The sequence below is a fragment of the Astatotilapia calliptera genome, chromosome 12, assembly GCF_964374335.1.
Source record: "Astatotilapia calliptera chromosome 12, fAstCal68.1, whole genome shotgun sequence".
Taxonomy (NCBI): Eukaryota; Metazoa; Chordata; class Actinopteri; order Cichliformes; family Cichlidae; genus Astatotilapia; species Astatotilapia calliptera.
This window is the reverse complement of record NC_137433.1, coordinates 21,885,149-21,909,620: the sequence shown is the minus strand read 5'-3', so window position 1 is coordinate 21,909,620 and position 24,472 is coordinate 21,885,149. Positions and strand designations below refer to the sequence as shown.

The window sequence follows — 24,472 nt, the reverse complement described above, 5'->3', positions numbered from 1 at the left end:
AATTAAACTCTGTAAATTGGGTATTAGGGGGAGGATGTACGGGTGGATAATGGATTTTTTTAAAGGGGCGACATATTCAAGTGAGGATTGGGAAGGTTTTTTCTGAAAGGTTTTTGGTAGAAAATGGTACACCTCAAGGGAGCATAGTGAGCCCTATGTTATTTTCTTTGATGATAGATGATGTGTTTAATGATATAGAGGCAGGGGTGGGATGTTCACTTTTTGCTGATGATGGAGCAATATGGAAGAGAGGGGAAAATATAGAGTATATTGTGAAGAAACTGCAGGGAACAATTAGAAGAGTCGAAGAGTGGTCTTATAAGTGGGGTTTTAAATTTTCGGTTGATAAAACCAAGGTGATGTTTTTTTTTACAAGGAAGAGAGTTGGTAAAGACATCAAGCTTAAGTTGTATGATCAAGAATTAGAAAGGGTGAGTAAATTTAAGTTTCTTGGATTGTGGTTTGATGAAAGGTTAAAGAAGACGTGAGACCTTTACATGCTGTCATTTGTTCAGATTCAAGTTCATCATTGGTCAGTCTACAGCATAGTCACTCAGACAGTAGAGCAGATGCTTTGGCGGAAATTCAGCAGTCACTTTTCCGGATACATATGATGGGACTTGCAGTTGTGTTTTTATGGGTTCCAGCGCACTATGGAGTATGGGCGAATCAAAAGGCAGAGTTGCAAAGGAGGCCGTAAAACATGGGGTGGTTGACATGGCTGTTAGTTTTGGCCAAGCAGAGATTAGGAGTATGGTAAGGCAAGATATGAGAGCAAGATGGCAAAAGCAGTGGGAGGAGGAAAGGAAGGGACGTTGGTTGTATAAAATTCAAAGGAGGGAGGAATGGTTACATCAGTGCAAAAGAAAAACAAACAATAAATATAAGAAGGGTAAGAAAATAAATATACACTTTAAGATTAGGAGATAAAAGTATCAATAACAATTTAAAATTTATAGTTTGAATTATTTAAAGTGACCTTTAAGTGATTTAAAGTGACCAGTGTAGCAGCTTGTAAACATTGAGCAGAATTCTTGAGAATAAGGAGTGTCCTAGACTAAGGATTGTGCATGCTGTTATATTTTTTTTTTCTGTAGTAATGTGAAAATGCATCAATGTTCATGCATTAAGTTAAGATAAATAATTAACTGTTTGTTACAGGTAGTGTTATGAAGGTCTAGTGTAGGTACTGTTAGCAGCTTCAAGCTAACCACAGTGCACGGCTTTTCCCAAGTCTTGGCCCTAAATAGCACAGACATAAACACACACTCCGTTTTTGACTCATGCATTTTTAAGTACCAGTGAGACTCATGAGGTACCCTCAGGTGTTTCCACAGGCTAACGTAGAATTAATTAGTTTTTTTCCCCTCTTTGAATAAACCGGTATTTATGACAGTGAGTGCACTAGTTCCAAGTCTTTATTTTGACATTTATATGCAGTAAATACAATAACGATAATTAGAAGTAATGAAAAAACATTACACAAAGATACATCATTATCACTGTATCATTGACCCATATCTAGGAAGTGAGTATATTACATGTTTAATAAGTGACATAAGGTACAAATGTGCAACACTGGGTGATGGTTTAGTTCATCAGGCAAAGCAGGTGACCCATATGACTTAAAACTAATTGGAATGAAATGGAATAAAACTATTGTGGTCTGACGGGAGGCTAAATGCTGGGTTAGAATCTGGCCTGAGGCTATTTACTGATTGTCTTTCTCCCTGCTCTTCATTCTTTTCTCCCCTGTTCTATTATAATAAAGCCCCCACCCATCAATCAAAAGTAAGAAAGGAAACTTAAGAAACCTGCCCTGATTAAATTATTTAGAATAGTATAGTCCTTTTGTGTCATTGTACATGCTGTACCAGAATAAAATATAAATGGTAGATGGCAGGAATAAACAGCAAACAGGAGAAATATATACAACCAAGAGGAATATACACAACAATAAGACAAAGGCACACATTAGAGAACAATAGTTGCTTGGAAGCAGTGCAGAGATAAGACTTGGTCTGAGTAGAGTCCATGTGTGAGTGGCCTGAGTGATGAGGGTTTCTCAGACCATGGCTCAGGTTGGTGAGGAAGGTGAGCAGAGGTGGGGTGTGGGGGGCATAGTGTTTATTGACAGTCTGAGTGGCCCAGGGGAAGAAGCTGTTTATGAGTGTGAAGGTGTGGGACCTGGTTTTTCTGAGATAGGAAGATCTGGCGATCGCCTCCAGGGGTGGCAGAGAGCGGCCAAGGATTTTTTTGGTTGGTGTTAGTTTCCCTCTGCACAGCCTTCCTGTTCTCAGTTGTGGCCCCTGCGTACCCAACACCCAGGCTGTAGGAGACCATGTTCACCACTGAGGAGCCGTGGAAGGCCATTTATTGCCTTTTGTTGTTAATGGACAGTGTAAAAAGACATCTAAGAGGAGGAAGAACAGTGCAGCAATTTATGGAACTCCAGCTAGTGTCTCTAAGCAGTGAGATGAGATCTGAGGACTGTCAAAAATTGGTTTAAATAATATGCCCCGCAACAGAGTTTAGGGGTCACCACCATCTCACCCTATCCCTAGCATCCTCCTTTGTCACACCTGTGTCCTTTGTGGCATGTCCTCCTTCACTACATCCATGAGCTCTCTCCGAGGTCTTTCTTTTCCTCCTGCCTGACAGCTTCATATTCAGCATAATTGTGCCCAGTATATCCACTATACCTCCTCTGCACATGTCCACGTCATCTCAGCCTCGCCTCTTGAACTGTGTCTCCAAACCTCAGCCTGAGCTGTCCCTCTGATGTACTCATTTCTAATCCTGTCGGCCCTGCCTTTTTCTTAGTGTCACCAAAGCACAGGCGCTACCACTGTTGACCGGCAATGGCGCTGTTGCGCTTGGGGGCTGTGCCAAATCCTAAATCCACAAACAGAAAGAAGCACATCTGGGGGTTTGTTCAGCTGTTACTATAAAGAGCATTAAAATGACTCAGTCACTGCTATTTGATTGAAAGTTAAAGGCATACAAGCCTCGCTAATTTTCTCCCACGCTCTTCAACACAGTAACCACCAGACAGCAGGAGTGCGCCATCATAGAGTGAGAATACATAGATCTGACGTTCCTAATGTACGTTTTCCATCTTTCTTTTCTTGTCTTTTCTTTCTTTTTTTTTTTAAAAAACTTGCACCCTGACATTGTGCATCATTTAGTGTGTTCTCGTGGCAAACAGTGTACATCCGCGCGGAAGCCATGTTTGTAGTTGCAGCCTAATTGCCCAGTGTCCTTTCTGGTAGTCGCAGTTCTGGCAGACTGACTCACTCTGCACAGTAATCGTCCGCCAACATTGGCAGACAGCGGCTGCTCGTTTACGGAAGCGCTCTTGGTCGCTCGCGCTCTCTCATACCGTCCGGGACGTCTTCTGTAATTTGAAGCCTGTGTCTTTAAACACAAGAAGGGGGAATGTGTTTCTGAGGCATGTAGCCTGCCTGGCTAAACCCACCAGCTCCTCCTCTCTCCTACCTCCCGCTGAGGAAGGAAGGAAGGAAGGAAGGAAGGCGAGAAAAGCGCTTGAGATGCCGATGGTTTCATCAGAGAGGCGACTGGAAATAAAAGTTGAGCGCGTTTCTTTTTCCCCAATTTTTTCTTTCTATAATTTCCTGTAAATCCCCATCTTCCATCGGCGCTCCGGACAGACAGACAGACAGACTCTGCAGAACCCCAGCTCTTAAAAATTTTCGGCGCAGACGATCGCAAACAGGTAAAGGTGATAATTAATGAGACACGCATGCGTTATGTTCTCGATTGAAACCTATTAGGAGCTTCTGTTACACAACTTTCAGCTTTTCTTAAAACAGAATACATATAGAGACGCTTGCGTTACCGAGACAGGAAGTGTTAATTGCTGTTACGCCTTAAGAGCAGCTGCAGAAAAATTCCAGAAACCTGACTTCGTTGCCGTGGATGTGTGCGTACACGTGCGCGCTACATCATTTGTTTATAATATGAAAGTATGACAAGACATTAACAAAAAAAAAAATTAAAATTAAAAACTGTCTTTCCACCTTTTGCATCGCTTTACACACGCATGCCCACAGGCTGCTTGTCATCTTTTCCACCCTCATCTCATACATAAGGGCTCACAAACACATGCAGACTTAGTATCTCAACTCAGATGTGATGCACAACACAGCACTGTTAAAACTGACCTTCATTCTCTTTTCCTGTCCTTGAAGGAAGAGTGTAATTAGGCCAAGTACTCGGCTGCTGTTCTTGTTCCAGCCGAGGTGTCACAGCCATCTGTGGCACAGGAAATGTGAATATTTACAGCAGGCTTACATGCAAGATTCTAATGTTTACATACAAGATATCAGATGAATGAAAAGCACTGTTGGCTTGTTAGGGATGTTTGCATATTACACAATGTGTGTGTGTCATTTAACTGACTCTTGTTATAAATGTAGCATTATGAGGTAAACCATTCAGTTACTTAATCCCTTACATGTAATAGGAGTTATTGGGGGTGGGGGTCATGATAGAATGTCTCCACTCCGTATTTCAAAACAGTGTGTGTAATGTCAGCTCAAAGGACTGATTATTACTCAACGCTTGTGTCAGTGTATACAAGAATGATTACAGCGATGATGCAAAGATGCAGTTGCAGAATTTTGTGATTTAAATCAGTTTCTTTGGCTTGTATTTAAATACTGCTCAGGAAGGAAAACTGTGAGTAATGAACCAACGTCTCTGTGAGAGATCCTTTTGCTATCTTGCAAATGCAGACATTAGTCCACACGGTCAGAAGCTGTTTCACATTCCTTTAGCTACATTCATCTCAATTACTTGACAGTGTGCAACAAACATATGCATGAAGATAACTCGCTATATAAGATGCTGCTTTTGCAACATGGTGACCAATGTTCCCTATGGAGAGTCTTCGAAGCAGAAAGCTTTAGGAAGTGAATCTTTCCATTCGACTGATTTCTATAATTGGTAATGGACAGAACTGGAAATTGCAACTCACAACATAGTTTTACAGTGCAGACAGCGCACTGTGTGTTGTCAGCACGTGTCTTAAGTGTTAGACTGTAGGAGAAATCATAGTGACATCCTGCAGCCCTGGCTATGACCTGATCAGAAAGATGCAGCTCCTTGGATACAGAGGAGCGATACTCAGTGGCATTAGGACCTGGAGGAGCCATTTACAGCTGTGGCAGCAGCTGCCGGTGTCGTTTCAGTACGGGTCATCATTAGTATCCCTGTCACAGGGGCATATGGCTCTGGAGGCTCTCAACACCAATGTACTGCTTGGCTGTAACTCCAGCATTCAACACTAAAGAGGGCAAAATGTGACTGGCATGTCAGCTGGAATCTGTGTGTGAACAAGGAATAGGATAAAACATTGGCATTTCAATGTATTTAATTCCTTCTCCATTTGATCCAAAATATAGATATAATTTTTAATTAAGCCATGCTCTAAATGATTCCCTTGGTAGTTGGACTTACCTGTGTCAGTATTCCATGACTCGTCGCAGTGGCTTTTGTCAAATGAATGAGGGTCAGCTGAACAGACGTTAATGAACTTGTGGTGTAGTCGGGGGGCTTTGATGGTCAGCAAGGCAAAACAATTCAGAAAGCCAATTAAAGTCTTTAAGCCTGGAGGTGCTTGTATGGGGGAATGTGTCTGTAATGTAAACACACCAGAACCATTTTTATTAGACTGCATGCAAGCTGGGCACAGTAAATGAAGAGGCTACACTAAAGACAATCTAATATCCTCAAAATGCTTCTTAAGGGCAAAGAATTCAAAATGCTGGATCTAGTAGAGATCTTGCAAGTGAAGTAGTTTTTTTTAAGGCATTTATTTGTAGTTGCACAACTATGACATCACACCAAAGTGACTGGTCACTTACAATGTTGAACCTGGATCAACAATAATTATGATGATGTGGGAACAACGCCAACAAGTGGATATCAGATCGAGCACACAGTAATGTCAGTGGGGCTGTGTGGTTACCTCAGATTAAATTTAGAAGAGAAGCAATTAGGAAACTTTCAAAATTCTCCCAAATCAGTCTTGTCCATAGAGCCCGAGGTTTTCCACATTCACTGGTCATTATATTAGATACACCTATTCATATAAAAGCAAACATCTAATCAGCAAATCACATGACAGGAACTCAGGGCATTTGGTTATGTCAAGACGACCTGCTGAAGTCCAAACCAAGAATCAGAATGGGGAAGGAAGATGATTTAAGTAACTTTGAATGTGTCGCGCTTGCTGCTGGGCTGGTCTCGGTATTTCAAAAACTGCTGGTCTGCTGGGGTTTTCACACTCAACTATCACTCAGGTTTACAGAGACTGGTCTAAAAAAAGGGAAAATATTCAGTGATTAGAGGTTCTCTGGGTAAAAGTACCTTGTAGATATTAGATGTCAGAGGAACGACTTGATTACTTTGAGGTGATGGCAAGGTACCAATAACTCAAGTGTCCACTCCTCATAACCAAGGTATGCAGAAAAACATCTCTGAATATACATCAAACCTTGAAGCTGATGGGCTGCAGCAGCAGAAAACCACTCCTGGTGCCACTCCTGCTGAGAACAGGAAACTGAGGCTACAAGTCACAAAATTGGACAACAGAAGATTGGAAAGACATTGCCTGGTCTGTTGAGTCTTGATTTGTGCTTCAACATTCAGATGGTAGGGCCAGAATTTGGTGTAAACTACATGAAAGCATGGATCCATCCTGCCTGTTGTCAATGGTTCAGGCTACCGGTAGTGGCGTAGTGTGGGGGGACATTTTTTTGGCACACTTTGTGCCCTTTAGTATCAACAGAGTATTCTTTAAACGCCACAGCCTGCCTGAGTATTGTTGCTGACCCTGCTCATCCCTTTATCACCAAAGTGTACCCATCTTCTAATGGCTGCTTCCAGCAGGATAGCGCACCATGTCACGAAGCGCAAACTATTTTTTGAACATGATTAGTTCACCTATGCCCACTTGTGGGGACAGGTTAATTGGATAATCCAAATTGTCACTAGGTGTGAATGTGCGAATGAATGTGAGTGCGAATGGTTGTCTGTCCCTCTGTGTTGGCCCTGCGACAGACTGGCGACCTGTCCAGGGTGTACCCTGCCTCTCGCCCTATGACAGCTGGGATAGGCTCCAGCGCCCCCCGCGACCCTGAAAAGGATAAGCGGAAGCGAATGGATGGATGGATGATTAGTTCATTGCACTCAGATAGTCTCCATAGTCACCAGATCCAACAGAGCACCTTTAGGGTGTGGTGGAACATCATGGACGTGCAGCTGACGAATGTGCAGGAACAATGTGATGCTGTCTTGTCAAAATGGATCAAAATCCATCCATTCATTTCTACTTACCCTTTACAGGGTCGCAATGGAGCCTATCCTAGCTGTCTTAGGGCGAGAGGCAGGGTACACCCTGGACAGGTCGCAGGACAGAGACAACCATTCATGCTCACCTCCACGGTTGTGTGTTTCCAGTTAACCTATCTCCACTAACTGCATGTTTTTGGACTCTGGGAACACGCAAACTCCACACAGAAACTCCACCTGATGGTGGAATTGAACTCAGATCCTGGAATTTTTGCAGGACCTTGTTAAATCTGTGCAACAAATAATTAATGCAGTTCTAAAGGCAAAAGGAGTCCAATCAAGTACCAGCAAGGTGACCTTAGTACATTTGCTGTTAAGTCTATTTCTTTCAGCTGTAATTTTAAAAAATAGCTCAACTTCAATATTTTAAAACCTGAAAAATGATAATGATAGTGAAGTGTATGAATGATAGTGTATTGTTAGTTAATTGGTGGATCCCAAAACTGGTGTCAGTACTGTAATTCAGAGCCAGTGGTTTAAATCCCTCCACCCATCCATCCAGTTTTGGGTCATGGTTGACCTTGAGTCTATACCAGCTGTCATAAGGCAGTTACACCTTGGACAGGTTGCCAGTCTATCACAGAGCCACTACAAAAGATCAAAGTCCGTGTGTGGAAATAGAAGAAAAAATAGTGTGTGACTGTCATCCAAAACTGTATAGTCAGTGAATCCCACCAAAGAAGCCAAGGAGGCTGGTTGGAGCCTGCTGTTTGGGTTACACCACATCCTTCCTGGCTCTCTCAGCTCTCACCCCCTCAAGAGGCTGCATGTAAACACTATGACACATTTGTTATTATCAAATCATTCCACTCTCTCCTCTCTGAACGTGAGTGGAATAAAAATTGGCAGCCTGTCGTAATTGTTCCCAGAAAGGCAAATATTTGGCTCTTCCTCCGTCATGCAAGAAGGAAATGAGAATGTTAGAAAGATGAACTGAACTCGATCTAGATTTTCAGTCTTCTCTCTCATTTTTCATTTTTCCACATCTCTGAGCACTTGAACATACTTTACCATTGATTACAATCTCTGTATGGTTGTTGTGACGGTAGCATATGATGTCTTGCGTTGATAGTGGCTGTGAGGTGGCTGGCTGAGAGAAGACGACACAGAGCCTCAAGGGTCACCTTTTAGTTCAGATGGGTTAAGAGAGGAAAGAAATGGAACGTTTTTAGCTCGGGAGTAGTCTACATCCAAAAACGAAGCAGTTCGGTGTCCATACACTAAAGGTTGGAAGCCGGAACAACAGAATTTGGAAGATGGGGAGGGAAAGGATTAGAGAAGTGGAACGATAAGAGAGCAGGGGGGATTAAAGCCTGGAAAAATACACAGTGCCAGAGGGAAGTGTGAGAGGATCAATTTGGAGACATTCTGCAAAAAGACTCGGTGCTGTCGCTGAATGAAGGGCTGACTCGCTTGGCTCTTCCTCCCGCTGCCCTCAGCTCGTTTTGCACCCACCCACTCCCACGTGTGCCCACTCACCCTCCTCCTTCATGCTCCCCCACCCGACTAAATGTCATACATGGATCATAAGAATACTTTATACCCAGTCAGGCACCAGGTTATTGGTGAACTGAAAGACCAGCATGTTAATGAGCACATGTGGAATACAGAGGTGACCCTCCTCCCTGCGTTAAAGCCACAACCTCCTGCTGCTCAAGGTCATGTGAATAAATACGAGGGAGCTGTGTTGCCTCTGTGTCCCCAATGATTCCTGTGATTTTCACCCAGAAGGTTAGGTTTGTCCTCACCCTCACTACCACCACCACCCCCACACGTTACACTTGAAACGCCACTGACTCGCAGATCCGTCACCGTTTTGTGCCCAAATCAGCTTTTTTTCCAGCTTGTCCCCGACCTGTCCCTAAGATTTTTACATGGTGCACATTTTTTGCACTTAGATTAAAAATTGTCATTTAAATGGGACTTCAGTAGCTTGTGCTGCTTTTGTATTTTATCAATCCACAGTCGAGAAACGCAAATGAGATAAGGACAATGATTGAATACGTCGTTGCGTGAATAAATGGCCTATTTGAATTTGTTATTTATCTCTCTGCAGCTTCCTCTCTCTGCGCTGTTGCTGTTGTGGTTTATTCTGGGCTGTTGCTTTTTGCTCTTCTGGACCGTGCAGTGGTTCCTCGTGTTAGTGTGTGACAGGTGCTTTGAGCTGATATGAACTGACTGAGTATCTCCCTGGTTACTGGAGGACGGGCAGGGGGCTTAGGTAGAAGCAGAGAGGATGATGAACTGCGTCCAGGCTTTTATTCACAAAATGTCCAATCCTGTAGCCACAGTAAGACAACATGCCTCTTTGTGTCTCGTTATGCATTATGCTCTTTATTCTGTTATGTGAGTTTTGTTTCGTCATTGTATTCGGTACATTCAGCTGTTTCCAAGGCCATAAGAAACCAGGTAATTGTACATTCATGATGCGGGGAGCCAGAATGACTCACTCAGTTGTTCTGCTGGGTCAGTCTTATGACGGCCTTTTAGTCATCAGCTGAATTGGTGTGTCATTTGTTAAAAAGGCTACAGGTTGTGTTGTGCAGTGTTACAAGTTCACTGTGTGCTTTGTTAGCTCCATTTATTACACAGCGTTATATTTTCTAATATATGCTCTAAAATACAAACGTAATGTGTGCCATCTGAGTTGATACAGTCTGTTTTTGTCGTCACAGAAATCTTAAGAAATGGACCAAGATAATCCAACCCAGCTCCAGACCTCAGAAGGCAACCCAAACAGCGAAGCAGCAGCTGTAACAGCAACTTCAGCTACGCCTTCAGATACGTCAGCTCTTGCCACCGACTCTAGCACTGGCCAACACGCAGTGCCTGCCAGGCCTCGGCGGCCGCAGAGGACTGCCAGAGTTGAGGGCTCTGTAGATATCTCTGAACTCAAAGCCGAGCCCAAAGCAGAATCCACTGCACTGCCTAACCAGGAGGAGTGTGACCCTGATGGCAATGTGGCCAGTCATTCCAAACCCTCTCACCCTTCAGCAGTCAAGCTCTCAGAAGAGTATACTGGGCCCGGCATTAAGGCTGGTCCTAAAGGTCCAGGCCACCACCCAGTAAGAGCTGCCTCCGTGCCCCACCCATCTGCCAGCAGGCATGTGCCTCATCACCTGAACCCTCATGCACAGAGAGCTCTCTCTGTGGCAGGTACAGCTGACACTCAGGCGCAGACTGTGGAAGACTTCAGGCAAGTTTCCTGTGTGTGTGTGTGTGTGTGTGTGTCTGAGCATGCCTCGGCAGGCCCTGTCCTGCCCAGACAGCTGAGACAGATTAACTGTGGCACACATCACATTTATTTATATTCATTGATAGTGACACTGGAAGGTTGCGATTATAGTAAACATGAGGCCAAAGTGTGGCAAGTTTTTGCAGAATGATGTCACTGTATTTTTATTATCATTGTTTCTGTGTGTAAAAATTTGGGAATAATGGCCTGAATATTGAAAAGTTTCATTATAGACATTTAATGTTTTTATAAATTACATAATAACCCATTTACGAAGTGAAACCATGTTATTGAAGTTGCTTTGGCCTAGTCACAGTTGCTGCGCATCTACAAGCCCCTTGGCAACCCACCTCCACCCCACTGCACCTTCCTTGCTGTGTCAGGCTCAATAATTGTTGTTGTTGATGCCTGGGCTGTTCTTACTTGCTGGTTGTACTGCTGCTGTGGCTTCAGAGGGATAGCAGCAGAGCCGTAACACCAAATATCAAGGTTGTAGTAACACTGATTAGTGGATCCTCAGGGGATCGTTTTTTATAGAAGCACAAAAATTAAGCTAATGATAAGAAGTTCAATGAAGATTAATTTAATGATAACACTATTAGATGCTGAGCACTGTAAAAAGCAATTAGCCCCCCTGCATTAGGAAGAGGTTTCATACTTATTGGTATGCTTAAAAGTTTTGATGTTTAAAGTATAGTATCAGATTATGAGACGTGTCCTTTATTTAGGATGAAGAGAGGTGACGGTATCCTCACCACATCTTACACCCTTGGATTTGTTTGGCATATAAAGTAGAAACTTTAGGATCTAGGCATGTTATACTCCATTAAAATCCATTTTCTCAGTATTGCATGTAACTGGATCCTGGCCCAGTGTACACTCTGGCTGAGAGACAGGGTTTACCCTGGAGGTCTCTAGTCTTTTAAAGAGCCAATTAGAGCTACAAAGACAAACATGTCCTCACATTTACATTTATATGAGTGATTTAGGTTTTATTTACTTTGTATGCATGTCTTTGAGTGGCCCAGGTGCTGGGAAACAATATTATCAGTTTGTCTGTTGCGGCTGGCTTTCAGTGCCATTTATTTTAATTTGATATTTTTTAAGTAATTTAGTAAAGTTTTCCTGAGTATGAATCAAAATGAGTGACTTTGTGAAGCTAAAATAAGCCTGTTCTGTTTAAGTGATTTGTAGACGATGTCACGTAATGTTGAAAGACGGTCAAGGCTTTGCATTGTAGTGAAACATCGACTGAAAGCATTATTGTCGATGTGATCTGCTGTTGCATTCACTGTAGGTTTGTCTGCAGGTTGCGATACAGGTGAGCAGGAGATGAGTGTTTGCAAGAGTTTTTTATATAGCGCCCTTTTCCAACAGGCTGCACATCGTCACTTGGAATGTGGGTTCAGCCACACCACCCGATGACATCACTTCTCTGCTCGGGCTGAATGTGGGTGACGGAAACACAGACATGTACATCATCGGGTGAGTGTTTTGCCTCGACTATCTCATTTGTTCAGCATTAAAGCCGATTGGCCTGTTTATATGCACGTCAGCGCTGCAATACAATGCATCTAATGAGCAGTCAGGCCCAGATTTGAATGTCTCTCTCTCCTTATGGAAAAAACAAAAGTGCTTTGATTACATTATCAAAGCACGCTCTCATTAGCTCCTTTTCCTTGTCTGTCTGCTCTTGACCCTTTTACCCTGCTCTGTGTCTTTTTTTGTTTTTCTTCAAGGCTGCAGGAAGTAAACTCAATGATTAACAAAAGACTGAAAGACGCCCTCTTCACAGACCAGTGGAGCGAAGTCTGCATGGAGAGACTCAGCCCCTTTGGTTATGTGCTGGTCAGTAATGGCTTCTGTTGTAAACACATATGCACACTCTTATGGTGAAGTGCTCAACAGCTTAGATGTATCGTGGGATTCCTGACGAGCTTGCCGCTTCTTACTCTCTCAGCTCATTTTGTTCCCTGAGCAACGGATGGGGTGATAATTTGCTAGAAGCGTGTAATGTCAGCGAATCTGTTATCTTATCCTGTCTGCCAGGCTGCTAATGTCGAGCTCTTACTGACTGTCGGTCTCCCTTTTTGAACCTTCAGACCTGTGCCCCTCTTTCTCTGTCTATAGCTACATATACCGATTGTAGGTGTACTAATATAGAAGATGGGGATAAATACTATCTTAAGATCTCCAGTAGGTTTCATGAGTTACTAGGAGTTACGAAAATACCGATTCGTTTTATTAAATTAATTTTCCATCATATTTCATTCCAGTACGCTCATACACACAGTCCCACACACCAGCGCACACTCTTCAGTCTCTCCTTATAGACAGCGTAGCTCACATAGATAAGTCAGTCTGAGTACAAGTAGAAAAAATTCCATGTAGTCCATAAGTCCATAAAATCCAGAGATAAGAGTAATGCAAATCCACAGTTTATGATGAAAAAGATAGTGTCTTTGATGATGAGAAGAAATTACCCAGCAGCAGGAAAAAAAGAGAGAGAGGCTCGTCATCCCCTCTGATCTTCAGTAAGTTCAGCCCACTTTTATTTCCACTGGTCGCTTTATTTAGCGGCTTGTCCTCAGTCTCCTGAAGCCCCTTTTGCAGTATTTCCACCTTTATTTTTTTTAACTCCTGTTCCTGGTATTCACCACAAAATAAAAGGTACTACTATTATAGCTCATAGATGAGATATAATGATGCTGTAAAGATTAAGCATAGTTAACTACTGTTTTGATAGGAAAACAAAAGTCAAGAAAGGGGATTCTTATGTGGAATAAGTGTTATGCACATATTTCTAGTATATATTGAATATTGTTTCAAAATCAAATACGACATTAAAGGAATAAAAACATTATTGTCAGATAAAAAAACCAGACCTTTTGATTTCATTTGTATTGTTTGTGTTTAAACGCTGTGGTCGGTGTTTGTCTGGCTGCGTCTGCAACAATGCTTGGCTCAGTTGGCATGGTGAGCCAGGCCGCGTGAATCAGCTGTCGAGTTGAAAGAGCTAGACAAACGTCTCCCAGGGTGCTGTTTTATTTTTGGATCTCGTTGTTGTCAGTGTTGATGGGCCTCTGACAGTGTGACTGATGCTGTCCTCTGGCTGTCTCGCAGTCCTGCTACGTTAGTTTAAACCTTGTTAATGATCATCGCGATGTGACCTTTTTTAAGTTTCTAGTAGAAATCAATGCCGTGAACAGGTCGTGGGGGTTGTCAGGCTAACAAGTAAAGTGAGATGCACGGTTGTGGCAGTAGGAAGATGTTTAGTCATGACAAAAGAAACGTAGTAACGAGACACACCATCTATACTTTCTGCCTTGAGATACTCTGCTCGCTGTGACTCATTGTTGGGTTCAAACTGACTGTTCAAGGAAGCCTTTTCTTGTGCAGTGCAGCTTCCAACACATTTTTTCGGGCCATTCACTGCACGGTTTCTGCTGATGTTCACCATAGTTCCTGTACAAGTAAGCTACAATTTAAGTGCTCTGAATAGCAAAGGCAGTCTGGCCTTTCTGATTGCAACGTGGTTTAATCCACTAAATGCAAGACTTCTCTTTTTCTGTGTTTCTGTGTCCATCTCTGTTAGAGATGATAAAGAATGCACTAAACTTTTTCCAAATAGCATCACACTCACAGCTCATTTCTTTAGTCATGTTTGTGCTGTACAAGGTCAAACATACGCTGCTGGACTCATGGCCCCGCTCTGTCTCTGTCTCTCACACATTTGTCTTTGGGCTTTAATGTCTTTTCTGTGCTTGGTCAAAATGTGGCTTGGCAGCCTTCAGCAGATTTCTGTTTTGTTTTGTTTTTCTTTGTTTAATTATGATGATGGGAATTTATGTTCATCCACAGTGTATGCAGGCCAAGGTACCCTCTCCTCAGACTTTACCCAAGTGCACGCAGACCCAATCGTTATGTGTCCTCACACAAATGACAAAAAAAAGAAGTTGGTCCACTTTACGGTTCACTAGAATCCATTATGCAACAGCCAGTTAGTGTGCAAGCAAGAGGATCTCCTGTCACGCGGAGATGTATGCCTCCATTTCCACCCGCGGGCATTTAGACTGGGTGTGATTGTGCTTCTTCAGACTGTGGATGGGGGTTGGGATGTGTGGACAACTGGAGAAGGCAGCGGGGAGGAGGCATGGACATGGGAAGGGTTGACATCTCGTGTAAATGGCATGTAACATTCCTCACTGTCTTGTACTGAACAAAAATAGCACCAGAGGTGCACTAATGTCAAATCCTGCATATTATCATGAAACGCTTGGTGGGATGTTGAAGGGCTTTGAGAAAGGTAAGGGGCAAATATCAAAGGTTTTAGTGGTTTTTTTAACCTCAGTAAGTGTAGATGCTGTGGCAAAAGCTGCCCGGGGCTTCATGTGAAGTAGCTGTTGAACTAGACCACATGCTCCTGCAGGCCAAAATGGAAATGCAAGTTGGTAAAAAGAGGACGAGTGCGAGGGATGCCAGGAGATTTTATATTCATGTTGTAAGCCTGATGTGCAAGTGAACTTTACAGCTGCTCTCCTTAGCGAATTATGCAAAGCATGTCCTCATAACTCTGCTGTCTATTTACATTATCCCGTCTAATTCTTCATGGCTTTCTCTTCTCTAGGTTACATCCCAGCGGATGCAGGGAGTGTTACTGCTGGTTTTTGCCAAATATTTCCATTTGCCGTTCCTGCGTGGAGTCCAGACTGAGACCACTCGCACAGGCCTGGGGGGTTACTGGGTGAGCTGGCTACTGACATTTTGTTGTGACCAGCACTGCATTATGGAAACTTCCCACGTAAAAACAAAGCACTACAGAGAAGTGGACTATATCTCGGTTTTATTTTTAGGCTGGTATCTCTTTCCCACGTACCCTCATATAGAAATGGGACACACCAAATATCTGCACATCAGCTCTTGCACTTTGTTAGTCAAACATGGCTTCATCCAGTTTTATGTAAATATAGAGATAGATGCTGGTATCTTGCAGCAAGCTGTTATTAACATTTGGAAAAGTCAAGCATAAAAAAAATGAACCAAAGGCAAACTGCTGGCTGGAGTGATATTCCAATCTAATAATTTTTTAATGTGTTTTAAGCTTGAAAAGTAAAATATATTTTTACCAAAAAGCAACTGCTTTACAGCAGTTTTGTCAACAAGCACAGTTTTATTTAGAAAGGAGGTTAGTTGCAGCATTTCTACGCACACTTTTTTCAAAAGTAAAATTCTCATTTTATAAACTCAAATGACATCGACGTGTACTGTGGGTTTTATAACGCACCATCTTTGGTGTTGTTGTGGGTCAGAACAGTGGGAAGTTGTGTGCCGACTCATCTTGACCCCACCTTTGTGCTCTCTGCTGTTATCATTAAATATTGATATTGTCCCTCGGTATTCCTTAATGAGTGAACTTCCTGTTTGTGGCTGAGACACATATAATACAGTGGAAAATCGTAGCATGCTAATTACTGTTTTTATTGGCTTTTTAATCACTAATAACATACATTGAATTCATTTGTTTCCACTTAACTTCTCTTCTGCTTGCTCCTTGCTACAGGGGAATAAAGGTGGAGTGAGTGCCCGCATGTCAGTGTACGGTCACACCATCTGCTTTCTCAACTGCCACCTCCCGGCTCACATGGAAAACTCAGATCAGCGGATGGAGGACTTTGAGAGCATCCTGCAGCAGCAGCAGTTTGAGGGCCAGGCTGCCACTGGGGTTCTTGACCATGAGTATGTCAGTTCACAGAAACACAGAAACTTTAGGTTAATGTATAAGCTATGACCAAAAGTCAGACGCTACTTATTCGCTCTCTCACGTCGGTCCATTAAGGCGGAAACAGTTGCAGAACCCCAGAGTTTGACTTTCAAAAGGCAGGATTCAACATTATGGATGAGCTAATGAGAAATATCTCTGCGTCTGTCAGTTGCATTGTAGCTCCTTTTGCACCTTACCTCCTCCAAACCAGCATGTTTTCTTCTCAGCAGACACGTTCTCAGCATTTTCTCCTGGAAGTCTAAATGCTTATGATTATGTGGTGATTGTAGGTTACAATCGTATGTAAAGTTTTCACAGGACTCTCTGCAGTCCCGTGACTAAGCACACCACATCATTCACTAGCTTGTAGAATCACCTTCAGCAAGAATAAGATGAAACCATATTTGTTTGTATGACTTTATCCGTCTCTCTCGTCATTGTGGAAGAACTTTGGTTTGGTTTTCTTAACATCGTTGCATCAGTTCATTGAGGTTTGCAGGCATTCATTTATGCACAGATCTCTTAAGGTCCTCTCACAGCATTTCAATCTGGTTGAAGTCTGGACTTTGACTGGGCCATTAAAGTAGATTTTATTGCTGCACTTCAATTCATTGTCCTGTTTCATGACCCAATTGGGGCCAATCTTTAGCTGTCAGACAGATGGCCTCACATTTGACTTTAGAATACCTTACCTAAGTGACTAGAAGATGCCTGGGTTGCAAAACTGTGCTGTGCTTTAATGCCAAACATCTGCACTTTGGTCTTGTCTGTCCAAAGGAAATTATTACAGAAATTGTCAAGAAATTTATCATTTAACATGTTGACTGAGGCCTGGGAGAGTCTCAGGTGTAGCTTTTGGGTTTTCTGCATTTTCTCTGAGCGTTGCACAGTCTGATGTTGGGGTCAGTTTGCTGGGACATCCACTCCTGGGAAGATTGTGGCATTGTGTTAGCATACACTCGAATGATCCAGACCTGCAAACTGCCAGAACTCCATCTTTTCAACGTAACAGTATGTTATGCTGTAAAATTTGATTGCAAAGTGGGCTATAATTTGATGAGGTTTCCCACTGTCGGTGCGAAGCTGTGGCATCTGTGATATGATGAGGGGTAATATTGCTTTACTTTGCGAGAAACTCAATCTAGTACCTTAGGAACTATCTTTCTGAATCTTTTCTTGTAAATTTATGATTTTATAACCTAAAAAAAAATCTACTCTTTTTTTTTTCTCTCATAAATTTTTAGGTCTTGCCCAGGAAACTGTTTTCTCTGAATATAACCTTCATCTCCATCCTCATTTTTTCCCCCTCTATATGCTGTATGTATCTGTAAGATCAACCTAGTGTTGTTTTTCCATGCTCGTGGTTTCTGAGGGAAATAATTACACAGTCATTGAGGTAACTTAAAGCGTCACATTTGTTTGAATTCACAAAATGACTCCTTTTTTTTTTCAGTGTGGTGTTTTGGTTCGGGGATCTTAATTTCCGCATCGATGACCTGGAGATGCAGGTGGTCAAATCAGCCATTGATAACAACAAGTTTTCAATATTATGGGAAAAGGATCAGGTAAAACCAAACGTTTATATGTATGCAATTATTGTACCTCAGCTCATCTGCATGTGGCCTTCCTCAGAAGCACTAAAAGTTCTCATCTCATAGCAACTGAGGAGTGTGTATATTGAAATTCTATCCATATTTATTTTTCTTATTATTATTTCAGTGCATTCAGCCTGAAATGAATGTAAAACTGTATAGAGAAGTTCTTTATTTTATGAGACGAAAGCTGAAATGATGTTAGTCAGGAAGTGGTGCAGTGTGTAGGGAATGCCACTAGAGGGTGATACAGAAACACACTATTCCCATGAGCAGCGTCAGTAATTGTTGAAGTTATGTGACGTCTTCTGATTGGTACTATGATTTACAGCTAAACATGGCCAAAGACAGCGAGACAGTGTTAGAGGGATTCCAGGAGGGACCGCTGAAATTCCCTCCTACCTACAAGTTTGATGTTGGAACAAATACATACGACACAAGGTTGGTGATGCCGGGGGTGCTTTTATGAATTCTAGGCCACTAACCAGATACCTTTAACACACATCCTCTGAAAGGCTCTTGCTGGCTTAAATGAATCCTTACAGTTCGTATTTTATCCTCGATCTAGTGGTTTCAAACATGGCGTCATTTATTTCTTTATTTTTGCCATGCCCCATCTTTTTGTTTCTGGAAACTTCCCAGTGGGAAGAAACGTAAACCAGCTTGGACTGACCGGATCCTGTGGCGTCTGAGAGCCACGGCACCTGCTGGTGCAGGGAAGCGTGGCTCCATTTCAGGGCTAACGAGTGGCGCCAAAGTGACGCAGCACAACTATCGAAGTCACATGGAATTCACCGTCAGTGACCACAAACCAGTTTCTTCCATCTTTACTCTTCAGGTGAGAAACACTAGGGTATGTCTGTGCAGGCTCTCAGTCATCCAGGTCATGGTTGTTTTAGGATCCGAGGGTACGTTATGAGGATGATTGTGAGCAGTATTAGGCCTTTGCATCTTTGAAATTAGTCTGTAGTTGATAATACAATAAATACATATTCTATTGCTAATCAGAGTAGTTTGGCTAGAAATGTAGCATATTTATGATAAAGTCAGACAATGAAATAAAGAAAATATTTAAAGAATATATACACATGCTAAATGAATTTGGAGCGGGCTTTTGATACCATACTATTTTTGATAAATAAAATTCATATATCTGTCTCACCTGGAGGGCTAAACAGGGCTTTCCTCTGCTCTGACAGTTATTTTCAACAGGTTTGTGTAGACAAATGCCAGATAGCTGTTAAACTAACAGCAGCTAACCGCTCTGTGTTCATAGCTACTAGCAAAGTATAGACTGTCACATTGAACATAGTTCTTTAAACCTTACTATAAAATCGCATTGACCAAATCAAACCAATTCATCCTACTTCACAACAAATCAGATTCCCGTTGGTGGTTATTTTAAACTGATGTTACACACAGGTTTTGATTAGACTCAAAAGATGACTGTCTCGTCAGCTGTGCCCTACTTGCCTGACTACAGTAACCCTTAAACAAGTGATTGTAAATAACTAACATTAGGTCTTACCTTTGCTTTCATATTGATTTTGCTGTCCTTCACCTACTCGATTACACCATTATTGACCTTTTCCGAGTGATATAAATAGAACTGTCTGTACTTCTGTAGACTTTCATCCCGGTGGTACAGATTTCTCCTCACAATACATAAATGTGCTAAAGTGGAGCTTTTACAGGGAGAATTTCATCTCACAAGTGCCTAAATCTGCTGTTTGTTTAATCTGTCTTAAGAAACAGAAATATAACAGGCTTATGTTGCAATGCTGTGGAGGTCCAGGATATCAGAGCAGTGTTTTTAGCCTCCGCTGACAGGCACATGACTGACATTTTAGATGAGGTCTATCCTCTGCTCTCGTTATCCTTTAGGACATCGTGGAAACCTCACAGCACTTTGGTATTAAATAACTATGATAAGTGTCTTTGTAGTTCCCATACAAGGTGGATCTTCCCCTGGTCACAATCATAGTGGAGGATGAGTGGAACAGTGTTGCTGATGCCACAGTGATATTCAAACTGGCACCCAACTACTCTCGCAGTTCTTGGGACTGGATTGGACTTTTCAAGGTAACAAACCAATACGTGAAATTAATACTACAACAAGTAGGTTGAGCATGACAAGTAATCCTGTGTATTACTGATTTTACTGACTTCTCCCATAGGTGGGTTTCAAACACTACAAAGACTATGTGGGATATGTGTGGGCCAAGCAGGAGGAATCAGATTTTCTTCGACAGGAACATCAGGTAATCTGGATGCACGTAGGCTTCAATACAAGGATAATTTTCTTTCACATTTAATGAACGTCTTATCGACTGATTTCCAGGTAACCTTTACTGAGGAGGAATTGCCTAAAGGCTCAGGAGACTTTATCTTGGGTTACTATAGCAACAACATGAGCAGCATTGTGGGTGTAACAGAGCCATTTCAGGTAATTGCAACCCACTGCTTGTTTGACGTGAAAACAGCCAAATGCTCTTTCCTTATCCATATCATAACTATCATATCTGATATCATATCTCACAGTACAATAATATTGAATGGGTTGCATTGTTGTATTTTGTCATGTTTCTCAGGTCTTTGTCTGAATTTCTACGAACATTATTGCTAAGGATTGTCTTATTGCATTGGAGTCACACTGGGTTAAATATGTACACTTGGGTTTTAAGGGGTATTTATTATTTTCTTCTTCTTTTTTTTGGGTTGTATGGAAGCCCCAAACGCAATTTCATTGTTCTTGACAATGACAATAAATAAATAAATACTAAATACTAATACTTTGGTGTTCTCATCTGCATCTGTACTCTTTTTATTTCACGTTTTCCACTTTTACTTACACTCTTTTCCATCTGTCTTCAGATCCTGCTTCCCACCTCAGGCGATGACACGAGCTCTTCAGACAGCTCTGATGTCACTTCAGAAGATGACAGCACTGTTGTCATGAAGATGAGGTCCCGCAGTCCTAGCCCACGTAAGAGCAAGCACCGCGGCCATCGCAGCGGCAGCCGAAGCCGCAGCCGCTCTGGCAGTCCTCACCAGGTCAAAATGAAAGAGGTTGATGTCACCAAGGCTCCTCCATCAAGCACCACTGCAGAGACAGAGTGCAAGTCCATTAGAGGCCCAACAGAGGGCAGTAGCAGCCAGCTGTTTGGTCCTGAGGAGCAAGAGAAAAACTCACAGGATCCAGGAGTGTGAGCCCGGTTGTGTTTACAGCTCACATTAAAAACCTGTTGTGTCTTTAAAGTCATGCATCCACCTCACTGTAAAGTTTCTGTAGAGAAAATTTACAGTTTCCGATGCCATCCTTTTCAGGAATAGCCATCTGGTTTGTCCAGGAGGTTTACTTTGCCTTGGGTTGTTTCAGTAAGCTGTGCACATGCATGTCTTTTATTTGTAAACCCTTCACTCTCTGCTGTGTTTCTTCTCTCTTCGTCCGTTCTCAGGTGTGGTCAGCACAGGGAGCTGACACCTTTCATGAGAAACTACTCAAGGATTTTTGCTCACTTAATACTTCATAGGAACCATCTTTACTGTTTTTCGACAGTGCTTTGATGTTCCTAGCAGTCATGTCAGCTCACTACATATACGATATTTGGATTATAACTTATACTCGACACAGATATTCCACATAATTCACTCAATGTTTGCTGTAGTAATGGATCCATTATAGAACAAATCCTATCATACAGATAAGATTTAATTCAAAAACAATCCATAAAGTCATCACCAGCTCTGGAAACAGTCACATTATTAGTTTCTGCAATCGGAGACAGATGTGCAGCATACAGTTTGACTTGGTGATGTGGTTCTAACCTAGCACACATTATACTACAAAATATCCAGGGAGCATTTCAAATGATCCACCAGTGGGAATAAATTCCCTCGAGGGTGCATAAAAGCTGAGCAGAGCCAAAGTACGCGGAGGCTGTAATTCAGGGGACTCGGACACTAGCCACGGCGTCAGAACAACACACACCAGTGTAGAGTGAACGCGAGTGTAAGGACGTTTAAATAGGCCGCCATGTCCACGCAGTGCGTATGTGATGGGTGTGGGAGGCTAGCTGTCAGCTGACACAGCATAGCTGTCTTACAAAAACTAGCTGATTGATTGCTGGCCACTTACTGCTGGACCAACTGTGGCAACGCCTACAGCAATACCTGACTCACCATGAATTGCTTTTTACACACAATGCTTGGTGTGAGTTAATGAGCCGCACTGCTTTTGCTCACAGCAAACAGCTGTTAATTTTTAAGCAAATTAACAACATGAATAACAACATGGATCTTTTATTTAATTTATTTTTCGCATGGTGTTTAAACCCAAAATCAATACATTTCTCATCTGGATATCTCATAAAAATGTGAGCAGGAACTCTACTGTGTAGAGCCACCATAGGGACTTGTATTGTACTGTAGGTCAGCGGTCCCCAACCTTATTTGCGCCACGGACCGGTTTACGCCCGACAATATTTTCGTGGACCGGCCTTTAAGGTGTTGCGGATAAATACAACAAAATAAAACTAGTACCGGTACCGAAAAAAAGAAAATTTATTCATAACACACGTGAAAAGACCCAGGAAAACCGAGTAAACGATAAAAACGATAACGAAATAACGCTGAAAACCGATAAAAACCCTGAAAACTATACATTTCACACCTGAGCCTCAACTCTCGCGGCCCGGTACCAAACGACTCACGGACTGGTACCGGTCCGAGGCCCGGGGGTTGGGGACCGCTGCTGTAGGTAGTATAATACAAAAAATGACTTGCTTCACTTTTGTGAAATATCATGTTCATTTATTTTCTTTATTAAAGAAGTGGAGTGGTCCTATCAGATACTTTACTTTCACTTTAATTTGATGCTTGTTTTCTCTCTTGCTCAGATCCACCCTTAATGATCCAGGTGATTAGCTGACAGTGACAGTAGTCAAAATAGTTGTGTTAGATTGCTACTGTGTGACCTATTAGACACTTTATACTGTTAAGCACTTAGCATAGGACAGTGTATACTACTGTAGCTGTAACTCTGTGTGTGTGTGTGTGTGTGTGTGTGTGTGTGTGTGTGTGTGTGTGTGTGTGTGTGTGTGTGTGGCTGAGGCAGTGAATGGGGTCTGTCTGCATGGTTTGCTGCTGTGGACATACTGTACATTCCAGTACTGTGGTTTTTGTGCCGTAAAGTGCTGTTTTTGACTTCCCTTGTCATAATAGTGGCCGTGAAAATTGTTAGAAAAACTTGGTAAGGGCAGTAAAAAAAATTACTTAAGTGTATGTGTTAGGTGATAAACTGCTGAGTAGTTATACTTGCTGAAATCTGGAGCTGTTTGAAACACTTCATTGTATTTAAATGTAATTCTTTGGTTTTAAAATGGGAAAGAAATCTATTGGACCTTTATTGGAAATAACGTGTAAAGACAAGTCTCACATTTTAGATAGTAGATGATCATGTTCTGTATTGCAGTCAATGCCAGTGACTATGTATTGTGAAATATTAATGAAAACTGTCTACAGAATGTTATTATTTTGTAATTTATGTGGCAACAATAGAAGAAAATATATGTGAAGGATAAATATGAAGTATGGTAGAAATGATCAAATAGGAGACAATCTATGCCGCAAAGATTATTTTACTGAAATTCTGTATTTATTTTCTTATTTAACTGTAAAATGAGCCTAAATTCTGCTGGCCAGCAAGGGAGCGTTATTTCTACTGAAACAATATTACAGAATATTGATAATAATTATTTTTCTTTTTTTGACAAATGATGATTTCTCCACTTCACATATTAGTAATTTCATATCAAATTCTGCTTTCACTGTCAGACGTGTAGATTGTTAAGTGTACAGGTGTTCGTATAATTGTGAACGAAACTACAACAATACAGCAAGCCTGTGTGATCCTGTGTTGGCCTAGGATGATGGTTTATCTCTGATCGTCTAATCACAGAAGCAGGAAGTTTGTTAAAGGGTTGCTTGCTTTATCCTCCAACCAGGAAACTAGTGCAATACTGTCCAAAGAAATAATATTCTCCCTTTCAAGTTGTCTGTCTGTTTCTTTAATTGTTTCATATTTAATATCATTGTATTAAAAAATGTGTAACTATCTTATCATGTTTTATCGTTCAGGTTAATTAGTTTGAATGAAAGGTGTTTGTTTTTGTTTTTTCTGAAAACTGTGTCTATGGGAGAGAACACAGAGAATGATACAGACAAAAAACAGTGAGTTAACTTGCAAAATACATTATAAAATGCAGTAACACAGTAATGTACCAAAGTACAGCACCAAGCATAAAGTACCTGCTTTTTTTTCCTCCTACGACAATGGTTGCTTTTTCACTCCTTTTCAGTCCAGACTTTATCTTGACCATTTTCAGAAGAATGTATTTTCGTTTGAGCCACTTAATACTGCCTTATGAGTCTTTTTTTTATTTTTATTTTTTTAAAGGGACCTTACTCAAGGAATTAACCAGTGTTGTGTCCACACGTAACAGATGA

The 24,472-nt window shown here is 41.8% G+C and overlaps 1 protein-coding gene across 1 annotated transcript; it reads left to right on the top strand.

Moving 5' to 3' along the window:
* Positions 1-3,327: 3,327 nt before the first annotated feature.
* On the top strand, positions 3,328-23,495 carry inpp5jb (inositol polyphosphate-5-phosphatase Jb). The gene is made up of 13 exons (XM_026188169.2): positions 3,328-3,736; positions 10,053-10,573; positions 11,990-12,097; positions 12,352-12,460; positions 15,240-15,356; positions 16,173-16,348; positions 17,827-17,938; positions 18,297-18,406; positions 18,608-18,803; positions 19,910-20,047; positions 20,143-20,226; positions 20,307-20,411; positions 20,840-23,495. Exons 2-13 carry the CDS (start codon positions 10,065-10,067, stop codon positions 21,173-21,175), a joined length of 2,100 nt encoding a protein of 699 aa, XP_026043954.1. The 5' UTR covers positions 3,328-3,736; positions 10,053-10,064; the 3' UTR covers positions 21,176-23,495.
* The last annotated feature ends 977 nt before the right edge of the window (positions 23,496-24,472 follow it).